The 20,890-nt window shown below is 33.5% G+C and overlaps 1 protein-coding gene across 2 annotated transcripts in view; it reads right to left on the reverse strand.

Moving 5' to 3' along the window:
* Window positions 1–20,890, reverse strand: part of LOC132708294 (titin) — a 61,586-nt gene that overhangs the window by 10,548 nt on the left and 30,148 nt on the right. For both annotated transcript variants that reach the window (XM_060680531.1, XM_060680532.1), the window contains exons 4-5: window positions 3,682–3,830; window positions 2,503–2,592 (exon numbers count right to left, since the gene is read on the reverse strand). In XM_060680531.1, coding sequence (XP_060536514.1) covers window positions 2,503–2,592; window positions 3,682–3,830 — 239 coding nt within the window. The remainder of the gene's footprint in view (window positions 1–2,502; window positions 2,593–3,681; window positions 3,831–20,890) is intronic.

The raw sequence follows: 20,890 nt of genomic DNA on the forward strand, positions 1-20,890 counted from the left end.
TTTTTTGATAACCTTAAAACTATTCGTTTTAACATTATTATACTTATGCCATTAACTTCTACGTAAAAAGCTAACTGGCGATCCATTATAAATATTACCCCCCCCCCCCTAGTCTTTTTTTACATTTTGAAAAAAACAGTATTAGACAAAAGTTGCAGGTTTTGTTGTGCAGATTTAATATTACATACTTATTTATAGACAAGGTGTGCCTGAAAAATATATCAAATATAAATCCTGTATATTATTTCATAAAAAGAAAGAACCTTTTACGGTGATTTCAATACTAAAAATAAAATCGTAATTTAGTTGGCCATGCGTCATGCCAACGCGTTGTTTTTTTCAATTGACAAAAAATTCGAAATGTTATTGTTGTATGTAAAAAAAATTACAAAAATGCAATTAGGGTCAGCGAATACATTACAAAAAAAATATATACCTATTTACTAGAAGATATTCAAAATATCGCGCCCATTTTTAAGAGTTTAAGAATTATAAGGGAAGCTATCAAAAATGTTGCTCCTGTTACAGAATATTTAATTAATAGATGTAAAATATACAAATCTTTTGGATTTCTACTGTGACGGTTGCTGACGAATTAAACGCCGATTCGCCGATCATCCTGTTGGCTTCTTCGTAGCTCCTATTTCAGTTGAGCTCTGAGATAGTCGACAAGATAATTGACGAAACGTCAGCAGAGTCCAGAACAATTGTAAAAAAAAAGATGTATTTAGAAGTGAAATAAATGAAGCTTTTGATAAGTTAAGTGTTAAGTGTTCAAGAAAACGGAAGTCAATAAATGAAGGCTTACATATTACAATTATCTATAATTTTTTAGGTAATATATTCGCCGACCCTATCAGCATTTTAAATTTTCCTTTCTTTTGACGTGACGATGAATGGTCAACTAATTGGCGATTTTATTTTTGGCTAATACTGGCCTTATTGTAAAAAAATACTATAAAACGTAATATATTTTTGAAATCACTATAAAGGGACCTTTCATTTTATGAATTATTTAGGACTTCCAATTTGAAAAAAAAAAGATATACTAAGCTTTCTTTGGCACACCTTGTGTGTATGTAATTTTTAATCTAAACTTTTGTATTTTTTTTCTAAAATGTTAAATACAAAATTTGGAAGGAGACAACATTTATATTGGATCATTATTTACTCTGGAAATATTTTCATGGAAACAAATTTTCCATAGCATACAAATTATAGCATTATTTTAAAAATGTACGTAAAACGCTATGAAAGGGTATGGTCTGTTCATAGATATAAGAAAGTGACCTTTTGAATGGGATTATCCAAGGGTTGTTTCGGAATTTAAATTCAGGTAAAATTGTGGTCCGTAATAGAAAATAATTTTATACCTACCTGTGTTTATTCTTTGGTTTGGTATACTACTTAGTGTAAGTAATTAGTAATCATTCTTATTTCGTGTGTAATACAGGCGTGTGTTGAATCGTGTGCGAATTATGCAAAATATGTGCGAATCTAGTGTACCTCAGGAGATGCTCCCGCCCAAATGTAGAAAACACTATTCTATTGAAACTAAGCAAGTAATAAACAATGTTTATTTGACTCTCATTGATCGTGGTGCCAGCAAGCAAGCATTTTTAGAAGAAATGGTCACATTGACGAAAATTCCAACATCAACTGTATGGAAAATTGCGAATAATCCCATTTCAACGAAGAAAAAAAGAAGTGATGCTGACATTTTCTCCAGTGTACCAGTTATACGAGGAACAAAGCGTGCCTACATTAGATATCTTAATTAGGAGGCTTGAAAAAGATGAAACCGGTGTTAAATGTGGCAGAACTACCTTACGGAAGTGTATTTAACACATGGATTTTAGATTTAAAAACATTGACAAAAGGCAAATTTTTATGGAATCTTTTAGAATTCGAAAATGGCGACTGGAATATCTAGAAAAAAATAGGATTTACAGAGAACAACAAAGGCCAATTACTTGGATTGGATTTACTTGGATGAAACCTGGTTCGACACTTATGATACCCCGGAAAAGGGTTGGGTTGACTCAACCGATAAGTGTAAAACAAACGCGCCATCAAAAAGAGGTAAGAGAATAACTATTTTGCTCTAAATATGGTGGAATAATTTGTAATTTTATTTTAGATTTAAACATAAATAAATATATAAATAAATAAATATTGTTTAGTATCTTCCCTAACAAAACCCCAAATAATTTAATTCTAAGCAATGTACGGACCTGTTCGGCCATATTTCATTCTTACAGCTTGCCCGGGTCTTTCCTTAATTCATATCAGTTAGTCACTTTCTTATGTCTATATGTATCATTTTAACAAATATTCAGGCAGCGGCATCAATTTTCGTCGATCTTTTTTAGAAAGCCAGGTTTCCGTTTATAAATGCTGTATGTAAAACTTAATGACAATAGAATACTTTCAGTTGTGCGTGTCCTATTGGGTAAAAGCAATTGGGAATATCGTAGATGGTTTTATCGGGATAACACAAACCTTCTGGGCGTAGGTTGTCTTGCGGCTTTTTTACAGGCGCCCTTTCGCCGGGCTTCCATTCCTGCGGTTCGCGTTTCGGAAATTCACCAGCTGAAAAAAAAACGCAATGCGCAACTTAACACTTTGAATATCGTAGCGTGGGCACCATTTGGCAACAATGTTTTTTTTTTTATTTAACTACGCGTAATATACAGCCAAAGTACTTAAAGGTTCGTCTCAAAACCATTTATTAAGAACGAAAAATGTAAGGGAAAGTTTAAAATAAGGTCTAAAATTAGTCGAACACCAATTAAAAATTTGTCGCTACGCGATCTTAAAATAACAGTCCACTTCCAGTAAAATTTAAATCAAAGGTTATTTGCAACGCGTGTTTGTCATAAACATTTACCTAGAATAGCCGTTAGCCTTATTTCCTTCATTGTCGGTCGGTATTAAGTGGGAGGTTCGATTTTGTTTTATTAGTCTAATGAAAAACTAGAAAATCGATGTCGGCGTAATTTATTCAAGATATTTCTGGATTTGTTTTCATATCCCCTCACTCCCTAGTTACAGTAGGTTGTAATTAAATTAAATGATTAATTTCGTCGCGGCTCGTTCTAACGAACAACCATTAGCATCAAGTGCCTGCTGTCTAACGTCTTATTTATTTTTATAACGCGGACGATCTAAAACAGGGAACAAAAGGCCGGTTGTTCGGTTTCTTGCTCATCTAGTGGGCTCTGCTTTATGTCATCGGGCGTTGCCATCAGCTCTTCAAAGTCAAAAGCAACGATTGCCTGGATTCCGAAGTAAATTCTTTTCAAAACTAACCAATTTTATCTATGAAGCATTTGCATATACACGACCTACTCTTTTGTCAGTTGACAAAAACGATGCGCTTTAGATTTTTTTATTATATCTTGTACAGTCGTGCCCTTTAGCTATTTCTGGATAACCTACATAAAAGTTGCAATTATGGATTCCTATTTATTTCATCGTCAATTTAAGAAAAATAAGCTTTCTTCGGAAAGCGTTTTGACGGTCTAGTTGGCTGCGACATCAATTTCGCACTCCTTTCTGACGTTTAGTTAAAAAGGGAGATGCCTTTAACAAAATACGCAAAGCGGACACTTGTGACGGAACCTTTTTGTGTAAAATTTGGTGTCGTATGTAAATTACGTAGTAAATAGTTTTACTCGCCTTCGGGATGTAGGTGATCTTCCGGTTTTTTGACTGGATATCGTTCGCCTCGCGTCGCGTTGTACTCGTCTTTCGGTTGAATGTAGACCGGACCTTCCGGCTTGAGATGGTCATTATAGTCGTCCGGATTGTGGGGACAACTGTGGCGTCTGCAACATATAGGCAGACATTTTTTGTATAGGAGTTTTATCAAGAGAGGCTAAAAAATAAGTACGGCAAGTATGTATCAAGCAAATAATATCATATTCTTGCAAATTGGTTTGACAATTATTTTTCTAACTTTGGCACCGGAAACAATTTTTTTTAACAATGAGTGGTTGACAAAATTCTTTTTCGATTAGTCTTAGTGACTAAATTAATTGCGATTATAGTATATTCGATTATTTTTAACCCCGATAATTTAACTGAAATTTATTTTTTGGTTTTACATGTCTCCATTGATTAGGGATCGTATCTTTTATGAAGTTAGCACACAGTTAACCTAGTTATATTTACTTTAATAAAGCGGTAATTTAAATTTACTATTTTAATCTTGCAAACTTGGAAAGGAGATACGAGAAGGCAATTCAGGTCAAGTTACTATTTTCAACTCTTAACAATGTAGCTAGTATAGCATTATTAGTGGTTTATTTTTTTTACAAAAAGTTGAATTTAGGATTTCTAAAAAAATTATTTTTTTTTTCGGGTTTTTTCAAATATCTTTGGAAATACTCGTTTTGTCAAATTTGACAGCGCAATTACGAGTAACAGTATCTAGAAAAGCATAAATTATCAATTAGATTCAAATTATTAATTTAAGAGACGCCTCGTAAGGTATCGCTAACCAATATTTTCGTCCAGTTTTTATTATTATAGTCTTTTATTTGAGATTTTTCCGTATGTCAGCATTATTTTGTGTGAAGTGGTTTTTATACCTGTTTTTTGTATACTCGGATGATTATAATATCGGGTGCCCCAGAATCAGGAAAAAACATCCCTTTAAAACCACCCCTAATTTCTTTCTGTCAATTTTTCGGATGTTTATGAGGCAACAAAATCAATGGTGTATAAGAAGGTAATTTTTTTAAATCAAAGAGAGAAACATTTGTGTCTATGATAATGATTATTAGGTTTTTGCAGTTTTCAAGTATTTCTTATTGCAACTTATTACATAAATTACTTATGTAACATTTTTTTTTTATTTAACAAAATGCTCAAACAAAACTTGTACAAGTTTCATAGTATCTTAATATTTCTCTTGAGCAAACTGCTTGTTAAAAATACTACTGGAAACAGGGAATAACTTGATTGTTTTTTTTTTGTCTGATAAAGTTGTGTAATTAAAGGAAGAAAAGTTAGAGTTAGGGTCGATTTTTGAAAGAAGTTTTTTGGAGGGTATATTTTTATTATTTTGAAAAGAGCCTTACTAATCAAAAAAATGTCCTGCGATGCTAATTGTGAGACACCCTGTATATAGCTTCATACAATGTATAATCAGGTATTTAATTCTTTCTGTTTTATAACTACAACTAAATGCTATCCTCAAAACGCAGAGATTCATTTTATTGTTAATTTGTAGATTTATCGGACTAGTCAATTGACCACTTCTTAATTGACTAGTCAAAAATGTTTCTGATAACATCTTGCATTTGTAGAGTGTTATCTATCATTATTTAATAAAAAAAATAAATACAACCCCCTTCAAGGAATATCCGAATACTTAGCGATTCTGGGAATCCCAATAAGAATATGGACTCCATTTGATTCCCAAAACGACGCGATGGCAGTGTAACTCACAATATAAATAAATATAAATAAACAAATATAAATTGCATGGTATTTTTAAAATTATTTCGGTCAAGTGACCAGTCAGTTGACCGGTCAATTGATTGGTCAATTGATACAAAAAAAAACAGGCGGTCAATCCCGCAACCCTAACGTGACCGTTATATTAAAAATCAAAGTCAAGTATTTATAGTGTTAACGCGAAACGAGCGCCCTACCACTACCTTCTCGGTTTTTTCCTGAGTCTCTTGAGCGTCTTCTTCAGTAAAAGTTTCATCAAAAATCGCGAGTCATCGTCAGCGGCGGCGCACCGAGACAACCGTCGAACGCCAAATGAAATTCGACGTCAATGACCGATCAGACGCCATCGCGGCCCTAAACGATGCGACGCCGGGCGTCGGATTTCAACTGAACGCCGCTGGATCGACGTCGCGACGCTGACGACGCAGGTACGACACCGTGACCTACTGAACACGCGTTCTCGATCCGACGCGGCGTCTCGACGCCCCCCGATAAATTTCCGAATCGTTTTCGGCGGTCTCTTACCATACTGGGTGGTCGCGCTTGCGATTTTTCCAGAGGCGTTCTTGCAATTGTTTTCGGTGGTCCACGTGGGCGAAAAATACGGTAGATTTTATGTTAAATTATAAATCAATTTTTAATGTATACTATACTTTCTCTACTGTCACCACCAAAAAAAATAAAAAATAATAAAAATTTTTTTTTTGTTTCACCTACATTTGACAAAAGTGAAAATGAGGAAATAAGTACAGTCCGTCGTTGTGGCAAATTAAACAAAACTCTATTTTCTGTTATTTACACCGCACTTCGTTCAACTACGTCGACACTTGTTATATGGACGATAATAATTTGTCTTTTTAAAGAAAAAGCGTAGGCGGCACGGCTTTCCGCGCGCTTTCTACGTCTTTTTCGTCTAACCGTCTAATACCTAAAGCCCGTGGTCACGCGTGGTGACCTAATTTTAATCTTTCGTCGGTGCGCATCAAAAACTAGTCCTGAACTCCAGGAACCACTGCAAAGTGGCTTCCTTTTGAGTTCGACTCACGTCCGTTAAAAGAAATAATGTAAACAAAGATATACCGCGCTAGCGAAAACTAAACTAAAGGATATGGTATTTTATTTTTTATTTTATCTACATCTATTTTTGGAGATTTTATCGCACGGCTTGAATTTTGATGTTTGTTAATTTTGACGGTCATGTCATCAAAAACTAACGGTGGTAGAAAAAGTATAACATGCAACACGTTTGGTAAGCTTTTAAATCACTCGTTTATTAAATTCTCGCTCGTGACTCAAATGCCCTTTACCGCAGTTGTTGATAATATACAATTCAATTACTAAATATCCGATGTCGACAAATTATTTTCCTCTAAAATATTCACTGAGCAGGAGTTGGTCACTCAGTGAATGCAATGGTGCTGTTTTGCAAAAGAAAAATATAGCATGCAACACGTTTATGAAATTCTTTAGACCTTTGTTGTATATAAATTAACAAAATATATATAAAATACTGGGTGTTCCTTAAAAAAAAGCATCTTCGAGTGGTATCTCGATAAGCAGGTGTCATTTCGTGCTAGTGGTACCTTATACGTTTTCTGGGAATTTTGTTTCAAAGGTATTTCGAACAATTTTTTTAAAATTATTTTTATTATTAATTTATAAACGGATGGCATTGATTAGAAACCGCGAGTAATACGTTGCATGTTACTTATAACAACTCGTATAAAAACGTTTATATAATTTTATATTTTAATCTTCTGAAAACTGAAACGCACTGGTTTCAAGCACGTTAAACGTAGTTTTTGGTAAAAACCTGAAAGTTAAAATTGTGTCATTCATTTTTTTTTTGCAATTAAAATCCAAATCAATTTTTAATCGTATATTTTTCAGAAATGCGTCAAGTTTCATGTCATGTCATTTTTAAAAAATATAAGAATGCATGTCACATAAAGGGACGATATGTTCACAATGTTTAAAAACGTACAGTTTTATATGGGTATTCAAGTAATGTTGAACACCGTAAGTTTCCAAATGAAGTTATTTATAAAACTAAAAGTAATCGGAAAATCAAATGAAAACTAAAACCAGTCAGTTGCTTATTTGTTTGTTCTTGAAAGGAGTGTGCTCAGTAAACAAGCCTTTTAAAATTGTGGAAACGAAGGAAATTTTTGACGGTCTTTCCAAAGGCAGGGTTTGATAGTAGCTGCAAAAATTTTTATTAGGTGCTTTAAGATTTGTAAGCCTTTTCCGTAGTAAGCTATAAAAGCCCAAGAGCAAAATTGTTATAATAAAAAATATTAAGAACGAATGTAACGGAACGCGTTATCAAACTTTGGTTTTTATGGGACGTCTTACAATTTTTTTTTTAACATCAATAGCTTTCTTATAAAACTACTAAAACTTTTGCAGTTTCAATATAAATATTATATAATTATTATAATTATCTGTCTTATAATAAAACCTTCAGCTGAAAATATTACTTAGATACCTATTCAGTTCTCACCAAAAATCCAAAAAAAAACATTTTTTGAAGAAATAAATACATGTACATATTAAGGTGTGTTTTAAAATCTTTTTTGAAATAATAGTAGCAAAATTTTTAAAACGTTCAATTTTTTTTTTCATTAAGAATAAAGTAAATAAATAAAGTAAATAAAGTAAACAAAGAGAACGCCCATTATCCCGTTTATAAAAATAAGTAAGACAACGGCAACAACCCTTATTATAATAGCCATTGTTTTCTATTATAAACTTTGCATCACTTTTCCATCAACCATTCCAGTTTAGATCAACCTCACTGGAAAAGATTCTATGACAGTTGATTAGTCAGTAGGAATTAAAAGGTTTTCGTACAGTGTAGTCGTGCATATATACACAGGGCGAGTCAACGTCCATTATCTCAGTGGTTTCAAAAGTTATGAGAAAATGGTAAATACAAAAGTTGTAAATATTTTTAAGATGCACAATTTGAAATTATTTTTAATTAGACAGCATGGCCCAAAAAAGCGTGACGAATAAAACCTCTTTTTTTTTAAATGGAGCATATTTTTAAATCTTATTTTGAATTCGTTTTAAAATTCTTCAACTTTTTTATTAGTAAAAAAATATTAGTTGCACACTTGCAAAAAAATTACAATAGCGTCATCATTTTTCATTTCATATTTGATATAAGCGCTATTCGAAGATGACGTAAAAAAATGCAAAGTAATTGGAATTAGATGAAACGGCCTATGACCTATTTTAAATAGTTTGCGATTTTTTCTGCCTAAGCCTTTTGATATAACATTAGTTGGCTATGACAAAATCACATTGTCAGTGAATAAAAAAAAACTAAGTATGGATTTATATATACTGGGTGAGGCCGAAAAAAATTTTGCCAGTAAGACTTGAAGTACTGAAGTACTCTAATGGACAATACGAACTAGACAATCTGTTCACTGTTTAATGGAACGGTTTGATGAAAACGGAAAGTTGTAAACCGGAATGAGGAAAAAGAATTTGAAGTTCTACTGCAAGTCAAGTCAGTAGCTGTGACGTATCTACCTATGTGATACATTCCAATCTACCAACACTAGAAAACACACGGAACTATACTAAGAACTTCTACACAGTAATTTTGAACAAAACTTCTGTTCCGTTATAAATGAAGCAATAGAAGTGGATCCAAACATTTTGTCTAAAATAATGTTTTGCGATGAAACTGCTTTCCCAGTAATGCATCAATGGTCATTTAATGTGTGCTATGAATTAAAAAACACTTTAAAGTTGTTGAACTATCTTTTTTTCGAACATAAACATTTACCTCAACTTCTTCATCAAGTTGATTACATTGAGATCCAACAAATGTGCTTTCAGCAAGCACTTACCATCGAGAAGTTCGACAATCTGTAATAATCATTACCTACAGAAATGAATCGGTAGAGGTGGGACTTTTGCATTTACCATTTTCTCATTACTTTACTCTATCGTTGACTCACACTGTACACTCATGCCACTTTCTTAATCGTTGACGCACATTATAAAATATGGACATTTTCATATAGTCGCGGAAAAAAATATTTTTGTTTTGATTTTAAGAGTACGTACCTCAAGGCGCTCCCCGGTATAGGAAATGATTTGTTTCCTATAGTGCCGGCCTTCACACAAAAACCGAATTTCGTAGTAAAATTACCAGCGCGATGCTTAATGTTGTAATCGATCGGGGCCTGAATAATTGGGATAGTCGTGGAAATGCGTGTGCAAAGGAAATTCTACCGTTTTTCTTCGAAACGATGAAAAATCGAATTGTACTCGACTGCGTTGGAATTTTTGCCTTGCACTTTCTTTATGATTCTATACACATGATAGCAAACAAACATGGCGGAAAATAAGTATTTTATATAGTTCACCTATTACCTTTGAAATACTACTGATAATTAAAACAAAAACTCCGTTTTTTCCGAACAGTTTTTGAGGAAAATGCCACAAATCCATATTATTCCACTTAAATTGCAATCTAAAAGTTAAATATTGTAAAAGGCCAAGTGTCCATTAAACACGTTGCGTGCACTTATAGGCCTGGTTTGTCGGGCAGTTGCAAGCTGCAGTTTTCTTAAAGTGTGTTAAGAATACAAGTTAGATGAATACAAACAGTGAGCTATTGCTTTCAATTTGAAGACTCGAATCTATAAAGGCACCGAATCGCAAACAATACCAAACGGACATAGCTATAAATCGCACAACACAAAAGTTTTAACTTTTGTTTGCCAGAGAGATTAATATTTTTCTGCCATAGATCTCATTTAATATTAAAATCTCCCATACTCTTTGTCGCAAAAGCCTTAATCTGTCATTTATTGCAGTTAGAAGCACTAACACACATATCCACCCTTAAAATTTCAAATGGCATAATAGTATATTATGCAACAAGTGCGGTAAACGGCATTTGACTCATGAGTTTATTTGACACGAGCGGAGCGCAGCGGAGCGAGTGCTTGATAAACGAGTGAGTTAAAAAGTTTACCGAACGTATTGCATACTATAATTGAACTGAGGTGGCTTTTACTTGATGAAAATCCATTTATCAAAATAAATAAGAACCAAAAGTTCAGATTTTCACGAAATTATATATTATGACATGACAATTGTTTCGACAACACCGTGTCTTTATCAAATTTGATAAAGACACGGTGTTGTCGAAACAATTGTCATGTCATAATATAAAATTTCGTGATAATCTGAACTTTTATTTCTTATTTATTTTGATTGCATACTATACTTTTTCTACGACCGTTCGTTTTTGGGTACATTTTCGCAAAACAACACGAATACATTCACTCACATGCGTCATTTAAATATATTTATGTGAAAATCTGAACAACGTTTGTTCTCATTTAACTAACCTAAATAATAAATTGTTTGTTCACCAAATAATGTGTAAATTATTTAAGTGAGAGCGTATCGGGAAGTAAATTCAACGATGAGAAGATAGGAGATTTCTATTGTAAAATTTACTTGATTATCTTGTCTCGACGACTTAATGACACTCGATTAGTCTGTGAAACCTTTAGGAAATGATGGTTTCTGTACAGTGCAACTGTGCGAAATAAACGCCGTACGCCACTTTGTTAAAACCTGCTCATTTCCACATAGTCGTTGAAAAAAAAATGAAAACTACATCATTGATAAAGAGTAATCTGTAGGCAGCGAGACGCTACTAGTCAGTCACTTCAGACTACGGCGTCACTCGGTAGATACGATGCACCTGTGTGAATTCGGTAGCCATTCCATTGTGTGCTATTAGCAGAATGCGGAAGATGCCGAAGGGTAAGTTTAATAAGATCATTTCGAAGCCTATCTTTGCACTCTTAGTCGCCTCCTAATGTTGAATGAATTATTATAAGATCGATTGTTGTGTTTCTCTAAACTCTAATTTGAGTATGCTCTAATTGAGTAATATCTGTTTACTGCTAGTATTTTTTAGCAGGAAAAGTAAACTCTGTTATGTGAGTATGCAATTTTACAGAATATTACAATAAATAACACAAAAGAAATTAATCTACACAGATTTGACACGCACCGTAAAAACTAAATATTTGCATAGCCCGTGAGGTAGAATACTATTAATAGTATATTAAGCAACCAATTTGATAAGCGACCGTTAGTTTTTGTGTACATTTTCCTAAAACAGAACGTCCAAATACTATGACTAAAATCTATCTAAAATGACTGACGTCTTAAGTGACACTTTTCGCGAGTTTGATCTATTGGTAATTGGGTATTTCAGCGTAGGGAGAAGAAGCTCTTCGCCCTAGCGAAGAATCAGTTAACAAAATAACTTCAATGAAATTCTTTCGCTTGCTGATTAATCAAGTTGCACAATTGGAATTGTCCGACTTGCATTGTAGTACATCTATAATTATCAGTTCAACATGACATTATTGTTTGTACAAATCCAAATATTGCAATTTATGCAAAAATATATAATTTCGATTATACATACTTTTGGGGCTGAACTTTGACCAGTTCTAAATTGCCTTCTGTCCCTTTTGGCGTGTGGAAACCTAATGTTTTGTGGAAGACGAAGCCCTATAAAATACAATTTTAGTTGGGTCTACTGCGAATTTTTCGAAAGTATCTACGCTCGTATAAAAATTTTATATCTTGGTAACGGTAGGACCATGGGATCACCATCGGTACAGAAATGATTAGCGTCAAAAAAAATATTTTTTGTCTGTTTGTCCGTTCTCCGTTCTCGTAGTATTTAAAAAAAAAATAAAAATCGCGTGTACAAGAGTCTACAAAAAATTCAAATAAACTGAAAAATCTGTCCCCCTATTATTGAAAATTGGCAATAATTTCAAATCTGTGTTTTAGATGTCAGTTTCTTTTACATGACGATATACCCCATATAGATAGCTAAAACTTTTGTATTTAAGGTTTTTAAGTATTGCACAGGGTATTCGCGATATTCCGTGCAATATTACAAAACATAATAAGTGTCCCAAATTTGCAGCTACCCACTTCAGACTTGGGAGAGAAGTAGAAGTCTGGACCCGCATTTAGGCTCTTTAAACTGGGAACAATAAAATAACGCGAAGTATTTTTTTTTAATTTATGACTTTTTTTTGGTTACTTTGGCATCCAGAAAAACAACTTTTCCTTCAAAACCATCCATCCGATCGGAAAAATTCTACAACCGTAATACTTCGGAGACCCGGCGCTATAACTTTTCTTTCACGCATTTTTTCGATTATATACAAGGTGTTTGAGTTACGGACAAAAATCTAAAAGACTCTGAAAATTGTTCTTTTAGAGAGTTAATTATTAACCGTAAATCAAAATTCGTACAAATATAGCTAATCCATTCAAACAGTGTTATAGGCCGTATCAAGGGCTACAATTTTCGTATTTATTGTTTTCGTCTATCACATACGCTGTTCGAGATATTTGAAAAAACCCAAATGAAATACCCAATTACCAATAGATCAAACTCGCGAAAAGTGTCACTAAAGACGTCAGTCATTTTAGATAGATTTTAGTCTGTTTTCGGAAAATGTAGACAACGGTCGCTTATCAAATTGGTTGCTTAATATACTATTAATAATATTCTACCTCACGGGCTATGCAAATATTTAGTTTTTACGCTGCTTGTCAAATCTGTGTAGATTAATTTCTTTTGTGTTATTTATTGTAATATTCTGTACCATTGAATACTCACATAATAGAGTTTACTTTTGCTGCTAAAAATACTAGCAGTGAACAGATATTACTCAATTAGAGCATACTCAAATTAGAGTTTAGAGAAACACAACAATCGATCTTACAATAATTAATAACGTTTACACTAATGTAACAACAATAAAACTGAATTCAAAGGAACAATTGTGTTAATGAGTTTTTAAAGTTTCAAAGGCACTTCGCAATTCAGCTTTTAGAAACTCTTTTGTGGTTGTATCATAACTATGCGTAAGATCTTTGATTTTTTCGCAATAAAAAATCCAAGGGAGGTTTTACAGGCTATTTTATGGGTTGCAATACAGTTATCTAATTGCAAGTTCCGGGAAATATAATTTTATAACGGTAACTCGTAAAGGAACACACTTTTGACATTAATTTGTCATTAATTTGTCATACCTGCTGCTTTTATATGTTTGCATTTGGATCTCCCTGTGCAACGAAAACCCTACTCGGCTTTTTCTAGGTAGACAAACTGAACTTAAGTCGTGTAAATTATAGTTTTTAAGTTGTATTTCAGGTCTCACCCATATGTTTATAAATAATTGGTACTTATTATTATAACGTGTATTAAGCAAATAAACAGCTTAAAATATTTCTAGGTGTTAGATTTGATCCAGTTCATGTTTAATCACATTTGATAAATAGCGTGATTTATTTCCATTTGAATTAGGAATAAAAAATTTTAACTTTTACCAACTAACTATTATAAAGTCGGCGATCAGAATTTTAGGAATCACTTATGTTTTCTATGCTATGCAACGCGGTGATCACACCAGACGGCAAACATATCGTGTTCAATTATTGTAATTTGTAATTAGCGAGAATAGGAGAAGAAATAATTTTATCTCAAATATCTTTAAAAATTATAATTTGCACCTATTAAAAATTAATGAAAATTTAAAAAAATTCAACCAACTTTGAATTTGTTTCTTTACTTATGTGCATATTTTTAAAGTAAATTTGTATAATAATAATAATAATAATAATAATATACTTTATTCAGGTAATTTTGACAAGAAAAATTATTGAATTTTTGGATAGTCCTTTCAAAGACCAATTCAACGGTATGAGTCACCCATACTCTGTGATGCACCGTTTCGAACTAATTAGCGATCTTCTTCAGAATTTGGCTTATGTTTAACCATCATTGTTGGGATGCTTATTAACTTTTTAAACTTTTTTCCGTTTATTATTTTTACGAAAATAATGCTTTTCTTTAGGCAATGGTCAAATTTAAAATTCGCAAAATAATAATTTTCTCAATTTTCTTAAATTAGACACCCTGTATGCTTTTGGATTTTCGAATAATAATATTAATAATAAAATTAATAATAATAATAATAATAGTAACAATAATAATAATAATATACTTTATTCGGGTAATTTCGGCAAGGAAAATTTCAAAAAAAGGCAAGAGTGCAGCGCCCAGACGTGTCTGCTTGCTGATTTCTACACTTATCCATACAGATAACATCACACCATGGTTTTAATTAATGTTTACAATTTACAATACGTTAAGTACCCACTTAATTATATAACAGAATGAAAAACCTAAACCTACCTCTGTAAATAAAAAAAACTATTAGCTAAAGTACTGTAAGTACCACAAATTTTTAAAGAATTCTAGCAGTGCACATTGGTTAGATTCTTCCTGCGCTCTGTAACTTTTGTTTTTTTTCATTTTTTTTTCTCTTTAAATTCTAGAACATAACCACGTTTTTAGTTTATTTGGAAAACAATTTATTGTCGCATTCTGAACGGAATGGGGCAGGTCATTATATAGTTAAGCCAAGTCGTAACTGAAAGATCTTTCAAATATACCAGATCGGTGACGAGGAACTATGACCCCTTTAAATCTTAGATTTAAGTTATTCACGTCTGTTCTAAAAAATATTTTTTCGGAGAGGTATTCCGGATATTTTGTCTTAATTATTTTGAAATAAAGACAACAGCGATGGATCAAGCGCCGCGTCTTCATGTTCGTCCAACCCGCTTCCCTCAGCTTGTAGCTGATAGGTCTTCAGCGGCGGATGCCGTAAATAAACCTCAAGCAGCATTTTTGAATTTTTTCAATACGTTGTGATGAATTAGCTATCAAACAAGGCCCATATACGACATCACAGTGATTAAAGACGGAGGGAACAAGAGCATCGCATAAGGTTTTTTTAAGATTTCGAGTTAGAATATGCCTTGAGCTATACAACCCTTTTAAACGGCCAATAGCCCTTTGCGTACAAGTCAAAATATGCTTTTCAAAGCGAAGTTTTGTATCTAAAAGTAATCCCAAATTTTTTGCCTCGTTTTGAAGAGGAAGAGTAATATTGTTTATTTTTATGATTACTTCAGAAGCAAGACGCTTAACATCTACCGGCCGACCAAAAAACATTACGGAAGATTTTTTTGGGTTTAAAAGCAAACCATGATCTCTGGAAATTCTGTCAATACGTTCAAGGTCACTGTTGATATTTTGGCACTCAAGCTGCAATCTAGAGGGGTCAAAAACATGGTAGAGCTGCTTGTCATCAGCATATGATTGTCCTTTGCAATGTCTGAGATAATCTAAGAAGTTTGTTGTGAAAATAATAAACAGAACAGGAGCTAAAATTGAACCTTGAGGAACTCCACTTCTTATGTCTAAGCAAGCAGACTCGACCCCGTGCAGGACCACCTTTTGCTTTCTTCCTGTCAAGAAGTTTTTAATTAAATTTATGGATGCCTCCCCAAAACCTAAGTATTTAGGAATAGTGACTAATGGTATCAAAAACTTTAGAATAATCGAGTAGAACCAACACAGCGCACTTACCTTCATCAATTCCTCTGATGATGTCGTCTGTCACATTAAGAAGCGCTGTAGCACAACTGTGACCACTGCTAAAACCGGCTTGTGTTTTGTCAATTAGTTTCTCCTTTTCATAATTTGTTATTTGGCTTTTCAAGACACGTTCTATAACCTTGGATAATATTGGCAGAATGGAAATGGGCCTTAAGTCGCTAAGCGACTGCGGGTTGTCAATCTTAGGAAGAGGGACAATATTAGCTACTTTCCAAAGAGAGGGAAAAACAGAATGGGTGATGCAAAAATTTACAAGATGACATATGTACTTTAATATAAAAGGGCAACAAAAAATTATAAAGTTGATATGGATTCCGTCATGACCAACCGCTCTAGTTTTAATTTGAGTGAGAAAGTGTGCAATTTGCGATTCTGAAGCTATAGAAAACTGAAATTTATCTTGCGAATAAGGAGGGTACTTATAGTAGTCGATCATTGGCGACCTTGAATTTAAAATTGGAATGGAGTTAATGAAAGACTTGTTTATTAAATCTTTCTTCTTTTTTCTCGCAGTGGATCACTTTGTTAGTAAAGTTTCTAAGCCTGATTTTCAGGTGTTTTTTTATTTTTGTACTTAAATTTTGCTTTATTTCTTAATTTTATTAGAAACTTTGTATTTTCTGTGATCCAAGGTAAGTGTTTCTTTTTAAAGGTCTTTAATATATTCATATTCATATATTCATTAAAGAAAGATACTTTTTCATCAATAGAATTTAAGTCAAACATATTCCGCCAAGAACAAGAACAAGAAAACAGTGGACCGGAAATAACTAAAGAAGAGGTCATCCAGGTTATAAAAATCACAAAAGATGGAAAAGCTGCAGGGCCTGATGAGTTACCCTCTGAAATTCTCAAAGTGATAGAAGAGGAAAACATACACAGTCTAACAGATCTGTTCAACACCATATACAAAACAGGTATTATACCCAGGGAATGGCTGCTATCAGCATTCGTCATTATCCCAAAAAAACATAATGCAAGGCAATACACAGACTTTCGAACAATCAGTCTAATGAGTCATACGCTAAAAATATTTGTGAAAGTGATACATCACAGGATATACAAAACATTAGAACAAGATATCAGCGAGACTCAATTCGGTTTCCGAGGTGGCTTAGGCACAAGAGAAGCAATATTTGCCTTGAACGTTCTCGCCCAACGATGTATGGATATGAATCAGGATCTTTATATATGTTTCATTGATTACAACAAAGTCTTCGATAGGGTCCGACACGAACAACTTATCCAGCTTCTGAAAGAGAAGAACTTAGACACCAGAGATATAAAAATTATTACGAATCTTTATTTTAATCAAAAAGCAGTGGTAAAAATAGAAGGGAATAACACCGAACAAATAGAAATCCGTCGAGGCGTTAGGCAGGGGTGCGTGCTGTCACCGATGTTATTTAATCTTTACTCAGAGGAAATAATGAAACGAGCATTGGACGATGAAACGAAAGGACTAAAAATTAACGGAGTGCCTATCAACAATATAAGATATGCGGATGATACGATCCTGATAGCCACCAACCTAAACGAATTACAGATTGCAGTAGACAAAGTTAATACATCGAGTGAAGAGTTCGGACTGTCACTAAACGTAAAAAAGACAAAATTTATGATAATATCAAAAACAGCACAAAACAATTCACAAATTCATATAAATAACCACTCCATAGAAAAAGTTGACAGTTATAAATACTTAGGTACAGTTGTAAATAAAAATAACGACTGCTCTGAAGAAATCAAAACTAGGATAGGACAGGCGAGAACAACATTTGTGAAAATGAAAAGAGTGCTCTGTGGCAGCGATCTCAGCTTGGATTTAAAAATCAGAATGGTGCGATGCTATGTTTTGTCGGTACTGTACTATGGTGTAGAGGCTTGGACTCTGAAAAAACTGGACATAAGGAAACTAGAGGCGTTCGAAATGTGGTTGTACCGTAGAATACTTAAGGTAAAATGGACCGATAAAGTGACCAACATGGAAATCCTGAAAAGAATAAAAAAGGAAAAAGAAATTATCATTACGGTAAAAAAGCGTAAACTTCAGTACCTTGGACACGTCATGAGAGGAGAAAAGTACCAACTACTCCAACTGATATTACAAGGAAAAATTCAAGGAAAGAGAAGTGTAGGAAGAAGGCGTCACTCATGGATGAGAAACTTACGTGACTGGTTCGGGTGCACCACAAACCAACTATTTCGGCCGGCTGTGTCACGAATACGAATAGCACTGATGATTGCCAACCTTCGCAACGAAGACGGCACTTAAAGAAGAAGATTCCGCCAAGGTATAGATTTGAGGGAATTATCCAAAGAGATAATATCTACATTTTTAAAGTCTCTGTACCTAATTGGCTCCACTCGATCTCTCCGTGCACTCAACTCAACTTCCGCAAAAATCAATTTGTGATCCGAAATTTTGTCATCAATAGTGCCCCCGACCTAATAACTTTTATCTCTTTTGAAACTAATAATTGATCTATTAACTTTTTATTGGTACATGTCTCTCTAGTCGGCCCATCGATGATCTGCTCTAGCTCCAATGTATCTAAGAGATCCAGGTATGAACGAACTCCATACTCGCTTATGTCGAATAAATTTAAATTTATGTCCCCAAAACAGATTAAGTTATCAGTTTGTGGAAGAAGGTCTAGACATATACTGTTGTGATTACTTGTCATTTTATCCACTGTAAAAAGAGAAGAGGAAACGGTGCAGAATAGAACCTAACCCAACATGAGAGAGAGTGTTAATTTAAAATAAGTGTATTCATTATTAATAAAGTTATTTTAGTTTAATACATCCGTGAGTTCATAAATTCACAACATATACTTTCCAATTCATCAACAAATGTATTTGGACTAAAATTTGGCGGCCTATATACCCACCCAATGGTTAAATTTTTTGATTTAGTTAGTTTTATTTTTACCCAGAGACATTCAATCACGTCATGGTATGAGTCTAAAGTTTCATGTTTCATGGTTTTTTTAATATAAAGACCGACCCCGCCACGATCGCGACCTACCCTATCTCATCTGTAGAAATAGTAATTTGGAATTTCAGCTAGATAAGTAGGTATATGCGGTTTTAAATTGGTTTCAGAGACTCCAACTACATCGTAATCCTCTTCCAGAATAAAGTCCCTAAACTTGTCAAAATGTAAGGTTAAAGAAGCTATATTGAGGTGGGAGACTTTCAAAATGTGGAGCATTGTGATATTTATTATTATAGAGGGAAATAAAGTTTCTAAACAAGTAGGCAACAAAAAGGAACGAACTACAAGCCGCTTAAAGTATAAAGTATTTAAGCTGTATTAGAACCAATTGTCCGTAAAACAAATACATATTGATGTAGTAGTACTAAATAAAAAGGTAGACTACTTTTTAAATTTCTTGCTACTTAGACTTCTGCTTCCACCACTGATCGATGTTTTAGGACTGTAAATAAATCTCCGTTTATTTTTCTTCTTCTTATCGTCGACCTCGTAGCCTTTTCCATTTATTGGGTTTCCAGAGGCTTTTTCCTCCACTGGGTGGTCGTCGTCTTCAAAGTTTCCAGATTGATAATTCTCAATTTCTTCCAGTTCTTTTGCTGTATACGTGCCTTCGGCAACAACCACTTTAAATCCCTTGATTTTGGCGTTTGGATTCTCCTCTTTGGCTAATTTCAAATGCTTCACCAGAGTTTTTTGCTCGGCGCGATCTTCAGTGCAAAGGTCGTTCCCCGTCGAAACCCCACTACCCTTCAGTTTTGTAGCGTTTTTAAACAATAGGGTCTTTCGTAGAAAAGAAACAAGTTCGATAATTATTGGTGCCCGTTCACTTTTGCTAACTGTATAAATATTATTTATATATCCTTCAGTTATATCCGTTTGTAATAACAAATTTAGCTTAGCGATTGTATCTCCTTTTGGCCGATCCTCAGACCAAAGACAATAACATTATTTTTCCTAACTTTTCTTTTAAGTTGTCTCACTTTCTCTTTAAGTTTTTCCGTCTCATTTACGCTATCGATCTTCGCGTTGACTTTATCTATATAAGTTTCTATCTCCGCTTTTATGTCCCTCTTGATGTCCTCTGTTTGTTTATCGTTAGCTTTAGATATTAAATCAAATAATTCTTTTTTAAATTCGTTACTAATTGTATCAGGCATATCTTTGAAGTTTAGAAATTTCGCTTTATTCGAACAACCTTTGGTGTAAGGCGCTTTATCGCACTGTAGAGCAAAACGTCGAGCAGTGCGATATTCAGCCTTATATGCAATATTCAACTATGGCGTAATGCTATCGCTCACCCTACTAAAAAGCCTACTATTAAGAAAGATAAATCAACTTTACAAACATATCAAAATATCATCATAATATCAAAATACAAAACTCTAAGCTCTCAATATTTGTTTACTTATTTTGCAAGTGTTTTCATGACCAACTATATCAGCGAAAAAAGCACGTTCAAAAATTTATTCCCCGGAATGTTGGTGTTTCTAAACATAATTTGTTGTAATTACAAGTTCAGATTTTCTCGAAATTATATATTTTGACATGACAAAAAAACTTCTTTTGAATTAATCAACAAAATTAAAGATATCAAAATCCCTTCTAACGAAACACTGTCTTTTGATGTAGAAAACTTATTTCCCAGTATTCCACCTATGGATATGATAGATTTAGTAGATTTCACCTTAACTCGGAAACAGGTTAGATTGCATAATAGTATCTTAAGACCAAACCCGCTTAGTCCTTTGTTAGCTGAGATTTTTATGGATAATTTGGAAAATATCATACTAGAACATCCTTCAAGTAAAAGTTTTTTGTGGTGGTATAGATCCGTGGATGATGTCTTTGCTTGCTTTGTTGGAACGGACAGA

Source organism: Cylas formicarius, unplaced genomic scaffold, assembly GCF_029955315.1.
Source record: "Cylas formicarius isolate icCylForm1 unplaced genomic scaffold, icCylForm1.1 PGA_scaffold_10__41_contigs__length_53128322, whole genome shotgun sequence".
NCBI lineage: Eukaryota > Metazoa > Arthropoda > Insecta > Coleoptera > Brentidae > Cylas > Cylas formicarius.